Genomic DNA, 11884 nt, shown 5'->3' on the forward strand with positions numbered 1-11884 from the left:
ATTTATAATAATAGCAATATTAATAATAATAATAATAATAATAATAATAATAATAATAAGGTGATGCAGTGGCGCATTAGGTAGTGCTTTACAGCAAGAAGGTCACTGGTTTGAGCCTCGGCTGGGTCAGTTGGCGTTTCTGTGTGGAGTTTGCATGTTCTCCCTGCGTTCACTTGGGTTTCCTCCGGGTGCTCCGGTTTCCCCCACAGTCCAAAGACATGCGAACAAGTGAATTGGGTAGGCTAAATTGTCCCTAGTGTATGTGTGTGAATGAGTTTGTATGATTGTTTGCAAGTGGTGGGTTGCAACCGCTGCGTATATGATTGTTTCAAAGTGATGGGAAGGGCATCCGCTGCGTAAAAACAAATGCTGGATGAGTTGGCGGTTCATTCCGCTGTGACGACCCCAGATTAATAAAGGGACTAAGCCAGGCATGTTCAAACTCGGTCCTGGAGGGCTGGTGTCCTGCAAAGTTTAGTTCCAACCCCAATCAGACACAGTTGGGCTAGCTAATAAGGCTCTAACTAGGCTTTCTAGAAATAGCCTTGCAGGTGTGTTGAGGCAAGTTGGAGCTAAAATCTTCAGGACACTGGCCCTCCAGAGCCGAGTTTGGACACCCCTGGCCGAAAAGAAAATGAATGAATGAATGAATGAATGAATGAATGATATTATCAATTATAATATAATAATATCAATGATTATAATGATGATGATAATTTTTATTTTATGATTTTTTTTAGATTTTGCAAAATATACTTATTTTAAGACAAAATAATAATAATAATAAAAGCCATGATGATCATATTATCTTTTAATTACTATTATTATTAATATATTATTATTTATTCTTTCATTCATTTTCTTTTCAGCTTAGTCCCTTTATTAATCTGAGGTCGCCACAGCAGAATGAACCGCCAACTTATCCAGCATATGTTTTACGAATGCCCTACCAGCTGCAACCCATCACTGGGAAATATATCTTATTATTTATTCATATTTTAATTGTATTTAATATATTATATTATATTATATTTAAATATATAATAATTTTTTTACATTATTATTAATAACAATAACTGTGATTATGATAATATTAATAATAATAATAATAATAATAATAGTAATAATAATACTGATAATAATAATATCAATGATGATGTTGATGATGATGTTGATAATAAAGTTGATGATAATCATCATCATCATTTTTATTTTATAATTTTATTTATATTTTGCAAAATATACTTAATTTTAAGACAAAAATCAAGTTGTTATCGTATCTTTATTATTATTGTTATATTATTGCTATTGTATCTGTCTTATTATTATTATTATTACAGGTCACACTTTTTTTGTTTTTTGATGGTCTATTTGTTGGATTTAAGTTACATTGCATCTACAAGCAATATCAACAGTTAATAAGCAGACAGTCTACTAATACTTAAATGGACCATCAAAATAAAGTGTTACCCAATTAAATAATTAGCAATATTCATATTATTGCTGTTAGTAGTAGTAGCAGTATACAGATGTATTTAGATTTTTTAAAACAATCCCTGCAATCAAAACTAAAAATAAATTAATAATACATTAATGAGAAAATAAATTAAATTAAGGCCTTCTCCAAAATCTTGAGAATCAGTATTTTATGTGAAACACTGTAACTTAATTCCTTGTGCCTTGTTGTTTTGTTATAAAGCAGAACAGACTTGAGTTATGCAGTGAAGTAGCCATTACTACACAGTACGACCACCTGTTACCACACTTTGGTTACGAAACGTTCCCTGGCAACTGTAAACGCTCCTTACTCTTGACAATACAGACTTTTTATGGACATTCACTGATGATTATTTAACATTCATTTAACCTTTATAGAGGAATATAAGGTACTCCAGATCATACAATGTTTTTTACCTTTGGAAAAATTGAAAGGTACCCTACTTTTTAATTACGTATTATTAATAAATGCAGCTAGAATGTGGCATTTATGCACAATAGACAGTTGAGAGCTTCAGTTCTCACCTCGTGAGACAGGTAGAAAGCTGCGATTCCCAGCGGCCAGAAACAGCAGAGCATGGAGAAAACACTGAGGCCCAGGTGGTCCCTCGGGGGCATCAGGAGGAAATTGTCTTCACTCTCTGAGTCACTTGAATACTCGCTCTGAGGAAAACACACAAAACACAAGGGTAATAATGCTAACGTGTAACTTTGATTTGTAAAGTTTGTGGGGGAGGGACACAGTGAGAGCAAATGTTTTTGATTTAAATCCCACTTCCTGATTTACATAAATTTGAAGTACACATGAAATCAAAACTAACCACATGACTTTGTTTGCTCGCATTGCTAGTTTTATGGCGAACAATTCATCTGTTCATGTCATTCAGAAAGCAAGTAGTTGCCCTTGTAATCTTTAATTGTTTTCAGTTAAAATTAAGCTAAGCCTAGATACTTAACCACTCCCCTCCAGCTATCAGTGTGGGCAACAAACAGCAATGGTGAGGGAGTCTGCTAGGCTGTAATAGAGTCGAGGAACTATGACGTCAATTTGTATGCAAAAACCTATAAGCGAGTTAGCATCTTAACAGTTCCCTCAATGGGTTTTTTTGCAATGGGATTTTAGTTAAATCGATTAAACAAGGTTTGTGGCTAACACAAACTCAAGATACTTTCAAATTTTATTCAGCTACAGCTCACTCTTGAGCTTTTAAATCAGTTGTGCTTCTATAAAAGGCAGTTGCTATTCATTCAATCATTTTCTTGTCAACTTAGTCATTTTATTAAACCGGTTTCGTCACAGCAGAATGAACCACCAACTTATACAGCAAGTTTTTACATTGGTTTTTACGCAGCGGATGCCCTTCCAGCCGCAACCCATCTCTGGGAAAAATCTTGATCATTATTTTTCATGCATTGTTTTTCATGCATAAACAAACACATTTAGCTAATGAAATTAAATTAAATATTCACATTCCTGGCGCTAAAATACTGAATCAACCAATTCAACTTCTTTTTTTCCCCCGGATTCATAAGTTTGGAATGAATAGCCGTTACCAGTGGTTATCAGCTGATAGACATGGGCCCATCCACATGGTTAATCAGCTGAACTAATAGAGAAGCTCCAGCTCCAGATCTGTTTTACATTACTTTGAACGTTGGGTTTAAGATTGGTGTAGGAGTAGACGTTAATAAAGTACAATTAATAGGGATTTAATAAATAATATAAATAATTCTTGTTAACCTCTGGCAACCCAGAACTGGAAAACACCCATACACTCTCACATTCACACTCATACACTACGGCCAATTTAGTACTATGAATTTTATGTGGCAGATATATTATTTTTGAGACTGATTTGGCTGTGAATCACACTGTGATGGATGGCGTAGATGGATGTTTCCTTTTTCGTCTTATTTACTATCCACAAGCGCATAAACAGCTTGCACAACCTGGCTTTCTTGTCACCAATTTGCACCAAAATGACATCTGCATATGTTAACACAGCGAACAGAAGTCTTTCGCACACGGGCTAAATGAAGACGAGTGGAGGAGACGCCAGCCAGACTATACTGGATATCACAAATCTGTGCTGCGCTGATAGTTATGCTTTAGTCCTTTTTAGTGCCATGGAATGCATTAATATAATATACAGGGTGGGCCATTTATTTGGATACACCTAAATAAAATGGGAATGGTTGGTAATATTAACGTCCTGTTTCTGGCTCATTAGCATATGTGAGGGGGCAAACTTTTCAAGATGGATGGTGACCAGGGTGGCCATTTTGAAGTCGGTCATCTTGAATCCAACTTTTGGTTTTTCAATAGGAAGAGGGTCATGACACACTCATTCTTTCATTTTCTTTTTGGCTTAGTCCCTTTATTATTATAGGGTTGCCACAGCAGAATGAACCGCCAACTTATCCAGCATGTGTTTTGGCCTTCCAGCTGCAACCCATCACTGGGAAACACCCATACACACTCATTCACACAAATACACTATGGGCATTTTAGCCTACCCAATTCACCTACACCACATGTATTTGGACTGTGGAAGAAACCGGAGCACCCGGAGGAATCATGGAAGAACATGCAAACTCCACACAGAAATGCCAACTGACCCAGCCGGAGCTCGAACCAGCGACCTTCTTGCTGTGAGGCTATTGTGCTACCCACTGCACCACCATGACGTCCCCAGTTTCTACACTGTAAAAAAGAAAAGTTGATTCGGCTTAAAATTGTAAGGTAACTTGCTTCACAGCACGTTGACTCAATTTTTAACCCAAGATCTGCACTTGACTCTGTCACAATCACCAGCGATCTAGTCCATACAGAACATACATCCTGGAGAACCACAAATCTGCCACCAAAAGAACTACAAATCCTGTCATGCACCTAACATATATCTATTCTGGTTCTTTGTTGATTACACACACACACACACACACACACACACACACACACAGTTGGGAGCTGCTCAAGGACAGATTACACAGACTTTATATACAGCACACACAAGCAAACAGACTTTGCTGAGTCTTGTTGGTATTAACCAGTGTTTAATATGTAAATTGCGAAGTCCTTGAACAGATTGGAGTAACGGATCCAGCATGTTACGCGAGGATGGAGAGGTGCCGTGCATGAAAGTGGACAGCCAGGGGGGAGAGAGAGAGATGGTTGGGAGTTAGTGAGGTGGATGGTGGAGGGCTGAGGGTGGCAGGAGTGTCGCAGACAGGGCCGGCGCGTCCATAGAGGCGACCTAGGCGGCCACCTAGGGCGGCAGAATACAGAGGGCGGCGTCCCCAACACAACCCTCACCTCTTCCGCCCTCAGTTATATCCGCGTCTAGGGCGGCGTCCACGACACTACCCTCAACACCCGCGCCCTCAGTTATATCCGCGTCTAGGGCGGCGTCCGCGACACTACCCTTAACACCCGCGCCCTCAGTTATATCCGCGTCTAGGGCGGCAGAATATGGAGGGTGGCGTCCCTCCAGTTTCACTTTAGGGTTGAGGGCGGCATAACCGTCCTTTGCCTAGAGCGGCAGTTCAGCTTGCTCCGGCCCTGGTCGCAGATGAAAGTGAAGAGGGTTGTGGACTTGTGGAAGAAAGTGCAAGTGAACAGCAGACAGGGGAGGAGGGCGGTTGAGAAGGGGGATTGGTAAAATGAGGTGCCGGATCAGATTATCTACCGAGATCAAGTCCAACACATACCTGTCAACCCTCACGTTTTTCCCGGGATTCTCGCCTATTTTACAGTTCTATCCTATAAAGGTACGTAACAGTATTTTCCTGTATTTTCCCTGTATTTTCAGTCTTCCTCTGAAGGGTGCCAATAAACATTAAAGAGCCAATCCTCCCTATACACAACCTATACCGACAAACCACCAGGGCTCACCCTTTGTTCTTAAATGCGAATCTGTTCTGTGCTTCCGCTTTGTTTAGGCATGAAAAAACTTTGAAATAAATATAAAAACGTTGCGATTCTCTTCTTTTTCATTACAGATGCCGTCTCCACTTCATATGCAATCCTCAAAACAGTCATATAGTGGGACGTGACTATCAGCTGACGCACTCCATAGTGATAAATAGTAGATTCTGTTTCCAAAATGGATTCTGTACTCGTGATTTAAAGCGGGGCAAAAGTCTGTTTAAACAGACATACACATAACTAATAAAAATAATAATGTCTAAAGATGTCAATCTTGGTGTGTTTTTTTCAAACACAACTAATTTCATCCTAAATGCTCTGCTGAAAAATCCAGCTTAAACCGGCCTAGGCTGGTTGGCTGGTTTTAGCTGGTTCACCAGGCTGGTTTTAGAGGGGTTTGGGCCATTTCCAGGCTGGTTTCCAGCCATTTCCAGCCTGGTCTTAGCTGGTCAGGCTAGACAATGACCAGCTAAATCCAACTAAAACCAGCTTGACCAGCCTGGTGTAAGCTGGACATAGCTGGTTTGGGCTGGGCTCCCAGCCTGGCTAGGCTGGTCAAGCTGGTGTTAGCTGGTCATCTCCCAGCCTGACCAGCTAAGACCAGGCTGGAAATGGCTGGAAACCAGCCTGGAAATGGCCAAAACCCCTCTAAAACCAGCCTGGTCAACCAGCTTAAACCAGCCAACCAGCCTAGGCTGGTTTAAGCTGGATTTTTCAGCAGGGTGAGCACAAAAATATAGGAAAGCAGTCGAATGCTTTCATTATAACGTTAGATGTGTGCATTTTTAAAGTGACACCTCTGGTATTTAATGTAATCAAACGAGGAAAAAAAACTAAACAAATAAGAGATTCATTCGTTGGTCTTTAATCAGAATGTGTAAGTTATACAGTGAAGAAACAGCTAATGAGATTGATAGCTTGATTCTATTTAATTATAATAGCTATTAATTTTAATAAGCTGAACTGTTTGCTAATTTATTAGCTGCTGATGTACACCATTTATTTTTTCTTTTGTAAAAAATAGTAATAATAAAAGATATTACTGACCATTTAACAGTTTATTTACAACAAAACAGCTTCAAATTAGCATATTTAGTAATTTGGGGATTTTTTAAAATGGGGGGGTCAGGGGAATCCCTTATTATGGTGGGCATATACCTTATTTTCACATCCCAATGTTGACAGGAATGGTCCACCATCAGCAGTGAATATTTAGTATATTGATGTTTGCTGTGAAGCAGCGAGGTGCTCTGAAAACCTGCTGGAACATCTTCTTCCTACCAGCATGTCAACGTAATGATGCAACAGATTGAGAAGTGCGTCTGCATAATCAGGGTGTCAAGTGCTCCATTAATTTGATTTCAAAATGAACTTAAAAAAGGACAGAGGATAAAGGCTAAAGGTGGCGATTATAAAAGAAGGCATGATGGAGTTCTCTCGGCAGGTAAGATATAAATCCATTTCTCCAAAAAAAACAAGCTACAGCTATGCTCTTCTGAAAGCAATGAGGGAAAGTGTTACATGAGTCATCGGAGTGGCTGTGCATTCTGTCCTCTGCTCTAGCAAGCAATGTTTTTCTCCAGGACAATGCAATCAGATTTTCATTCCCCATGATTCATAGCCTGATTAATCTCTCCATAAATTGCATTTCTGATTAGCTGATTATGGAATACCCAAAAGAGACATGCGAGTGCCTTCAGAGGGTTATGCAGTTTATTCAACTGTAATTCTATCACAACATGCTGCAGATGCAGACACACACTACATTTGACTTTCACAACACATTCTTTGGAAGTTGAAATGGAATGTGAAAAGATTCCATAAAAAAAAAGAAAATGTTTATGCCACAATGCAAATATGTGTATATATATATGAAGATTTTAGATGCAAAAACCTCTAAATGCGGTCTGACATTTTCCTTTAAAATTAGCATTTTCATCAGGCTCCCTGTGTGTATGTTCCATAACCTCATTTTTATGCCAAAGTATAAGTCCTTTTCCTAGTCTTTAAAGTGAAATATCTCAAAATAAACAAAGGAGGTTGAGAATCATGTTCCTTTACGATGGAAATTTCAGACGGCACTTAGAAGTTTTTACATCTGAACTCTTCATATATTTATTGATTCATTTTCCTTTAGCTTAGTCCCTTTATTCAACTTAGGCCATGTCTACACTAATCCGGATAAATTTGAAAACGGAGTTTTCCTCTAAAAACGCTTCACGTCCACACTGTCGTTTCTATTCGTTTTCCAAAACTTTGTCATCCACACTGAAACGACTACAAATGCTTTCAACCTGTACTGCGCATGCGTGAAACGTAAGACGCTTCGGCATGCGTCATTTCCGGCTGACGTTTATTTTCTTTCCGGCTCTTTGAAACGTTGCGGCAAAATGTCGAGGAAAAGCACAGAGTTTTTAAATGGACTGACAATGAAGTAGAGTTGCTGCTTCGAGTAACACATGAATACAAAGTTGCAAAAGAGAGTGAAAATGTAGACTGGGAGACGTGCCAAAACAAATACGCCGATATACTGGACCGCTTTAAAGAACAGTATCCTGCTGATGACACCGCTTACCCTCACAGTAAGGACGACATCTCTAAAATCATACTCACAACGAAAATAAATGAATTTGTAACATGACTGAGTGTCACATGACAAAAAATGTGTCATCGTTTTCGAAAGACTCCGTTTTCACGGTCTACACTACGACACGAAAACGGCGTTTTCAAATTTATCCACTTTGGAGAGCGTTTTCAAAAAGATACGTTTTTGTTTCCTAAAAACGCGTCTCAGTGTGGATGGAAGGGCAAAACGGAGACAAAAATATGCGTCTTTAAATGAAAACGCATTAGTGTGGACATGGCCTTATTCAGCGTATGTTTTACACAGCGGATGCACTTCCAGCTGCAACCCAGTTCTGGGAAACATCTATACTCACTCATCCACACATACACTACGGCCAATTTTAGTTTATTCAATTCACCTACAGCGCATGTCTTTGGACTGTGGGGGAAACAGTCAGAGGAAACCCACACTAACACGGGGAGAGCATGCAAAGTCAACACAGAATTGCAAACTAGTTCAGCCAGGACTTGAACCAGCAACCTTCGTGCTACAGTATGAGGTGACAGAGCTAACCACTGAGCCCCTGTGCCACCCATAATTATTACTAATTACAAATTTTATGAGCACCGGAAAATAATTATTTTAAAACTTTCATGTGATTTCATGAACTAATAGTTCAGTGAAGTTAATGACTGTATAATAATTGTGATAACTGTTAACAGATCAACTATTCCTCAAACTATACCCATACCAAAAAATCTATAATCGTTGCATCCCTACACCAGTGTGGTGTTTTTCCCAACCCAGGCTCATTCTAAAAATGTACCCCTACATACCTTTCTGGAAAGCGCCAAATACGTCCCAGGAGCTACATTTATTTGCAGTTTTTGTTTTTGCGAATACACCAAAGGCCGCTGTTTGTTATTTGATATCTCAAATTTCTCTTGTGAGTGGCACCTGCAGTCCTCGCATAAATCCATTAAAGGCTGCTGTTGACTGACTGACTAATACTGCATCCATTCACCCAGTGGCGTAGCTGACGGGCCCGCAGATGAGTTTAAGGCTGAGGTGAATTATGACCGCGCAAACTGAAGGCTGGGGGCCGGGGAGTTGGTGAACCATCAACCACCCCCCTCCCCCCAGTCTTCAGTTTGCACGATCAGAACTCACCCCAGCCTTAATTCTGCCTCCAAATAACTCACTCATCTTTGCTCGATCATTAGCACCTACAACCCTCTTCACCGCGCAATCATAAGCACCATAGCCCCAGTCACCTCCCCCACCCCAGGTTTTTCGTTTGCACGATTTTAACACAGCCTCCAAATAAGTCCACCCCACCCCAAACCCAACCAATAGTGTTTTAGAAAGCACTGATTGGCCAGTGCCCACCCACTTCCCTAAACCAAGCCGACAGTGTTTTCAAAAGCAATCCAAAAAAGGAAACATCCTCGCCTGATTTTTACCACGTTTCCAGATTTTAACTTATTCTCATGCTGCGTTCACACCAGACGCAGAACGGGCGTCAAGCGCGAGTGATTTACATGTTATGTCAATGCAAATGCAAAAAACATCCTGCGGCTCGATACGCGCGAATGACGCGAATTGCGCAAATGGCGCGGGGCGAATTGAGCGTTTTGCAAGTTTGACGCGCTTAACGAGCGTTTCGCGCGAATCTCTCGATTTTGAAAATCTGAACATCAGCGTACATTCGCGCCGCGTTAACCAATCAGAAGCTTGCTCTTGTGGGGGCGTGATTAGGACGTAGAACCTGTTGTCGGTGTTCCGAGGGAAATCCTCCAGCCTTCACCGACCACAGTTCATCAAACTCAGCTTTGCTCAGTCAGAAGCACCGCTAAAAACCTCCGTCATCCAGGTTAAGTTTCTGGAGGAGTTTATGAGCTCACGGAGCTGGATGCACCTCTGAAAGGATGTAGTGGACTCAGAGACGACCCTAAACGTATTGACGCTGTTTTTCAGTCTTCATAAACACATAAATACTGTTATTTTCTTCATAAAATCCATGTTAGCCATTTAGCTATGAAGCTAGAATTTCGGGCAGAAAGAGCCCTGCCCATCACGCGAATCCGCGTCTGTTCTGAAGTGAATTTGACACGCGATTGAAGCGGGGTTTGACGCGCGAATGAAGCAAGTAAACTCAAATGTTCACGCGGCTATTTCTGGTGTGAACACAGCATCACACTGTTATTTACTTGTTTATTTATTTATTTTTTTGGGCTTCTATTTTTGTTTTACTCACTTTCTGGAAATGTTCTTGGTCGGACTCGAATCTGGTCTTCACAGTCAACTCTTTGCATCTCAAGTCTGCTGATGTACACTGCGAGCCACGGAACATACTGGTAAAGCAGTCCATTTAAAAGTAAGTGGTCAACTGGTAGGCACAAAAAGGAATGGCATTATACCACCCCATAGCATTCATTTTAAAGATGACAGTCGGCACAATAGCCTAGTGGTTATCGTGCTGACAGATGGTGCAGAAACACTTCAGGGTGTCCCAAGTTCGAATCCCGGCTCGAGTACATTTCACGCCCCTTCCCTCTCCCACTTCGCTTCCTGTCTCATTACTGTCCTATCCACTTAATAAAAAGCCAAAAATAAATCTTTAAAAAAAAAAAAAAAAAAAGATTACATGCAGCCATACGTACTTCTGGCTACATAATTCGCGATCTCCAGAAATGTATATAAGGCTACGTTCTGAGAATGACTCTATGTTGGCTTTCCAAGTCAGTCATTTTTTATAAAAGCTGCTTAATTACTTAACTAATCTGAAGCCTGTTTGTGAAACCAAATGTTTCCTTTATAATCCACAGCTTTTTTTTGGAGGTCACATTATTAATGAAGTTGATGAGGCACAGAGCGCATCACATCTGCATGCATGACTGTGTCCTGCAGTGACCACTCGCGCAGTGCTCTATGAAGCTGCACATCGGCCTCTGAACAGGTGGCACAAACAGGCGGGCAGCAGCGGGAAACTGGCCGTCCAGACCAGCTCTCTTAGCACTCTCTATAGCCTCTTTCTCTCTCTCTCTCTCTCTCTCTCTCTCTCTCTCTCTCTGTCTTTCAGTCATCTGGCAAGAGCTCCAGGCACATGAGTGCTCTCAAGAAGATCAGCAGACCCGTATCACAGGACGGTGATAATTCCGGAGCAATGACAGAGCTCACACCTTTCTTAATGCAGTAGGGAAAAGTATGGTTTGCATCGGGATGGGATTTCAAGCCAAACATTTGTGTGATGCATATAATTACTTACAATTTTTAATTGCCTTTAATTTTCTTTTTAAATGTAGACTGAGAATGTTAATAAGTCTATGAAGGGGTGCATTTTTCGGCACAACACCAGTAATCTGAAGATTTTAAACACATGCAAATACGGCAGCATGGCGATGTGTCTGAATGGTAATTAACTCATCTGATAAAAGACAAAGTCCGCCATTCTCTAATTCTCATACAGCTCTCCGGACAAATATCCTTGCTGTCCACAAACAGCTTGGCTGTATCAGTAGCCCCGAAAGCGTCGCAGAAAAGACATGCAACAAACTCATAAACATGAACATGAAAACAAATACAAGTGATCATGAATGACTAAATAATGCTCTCTCACATCTCAGCCGGTCTGTCCATATGGGTCTGTCATCAGAATGCACATCCTATCATGAATAATTAAGAAGCACAGTCTTCTCATAGGATAAGAATGCTTTTTTTTAAGCTTTTGCCGCTGTGTGGATTAATACTGAGTGTGTGTCATGGTTAAGAATAGAGTAATATGCTGGTGTTTAACTGCATTGCTTGAATGCACACCTGCATTGGGCTCACACATACACTCTGCACTCTGACTACTTCAACAATGTTGATAAGCCATATTGGGGAATTCTTTC

At 40.5% G+C, this 11884-nt stretch overlaps 1 protein-coding gene across 8 annotated transcripts in view; it reads right to left on the reverse strand.

The window, feature by feature from the left end:
• syndig1 (synapse differentiation inducing 1) overlaps positions 1–11884 on the reverse strand; it is a 96991-nt gene that overhangs the window by 73549 nt on the left and 11558 nt on the right. For all 8 annotated transcript variants that reach the window (XR_012389103.1, XR_012389104.1, XM_073920577.1 and 5 more), the window contains exon 3: positions 2023–2160. Coding sequence is in view for 6 of the 8 variants with exons in the window: in XM_073920577.1 (XP_073776678.1) it covers positions 2023–2160 (138 nt within the window). In the remaining 2 variants the exon portion in view is untranslated. The remainder of the gene's footprint in view (positions 1–2022; positions 2161–11884) is intronic.

The sequence above is a fragment of the Danio rerio genome, chromosome 13, assembly GCF_049306965.1.
Source record: "Danio rerio strain Tuebingen ecotype United States chromosome 13, GRCz12tu, whole genome shotgun sequence".
NCBI classification, from domain to species: Eukaryota; Metazoa; Chordata; class Actinopteri; order Cypriniformes; family Danionidae; genus Danio; species Danio rerio.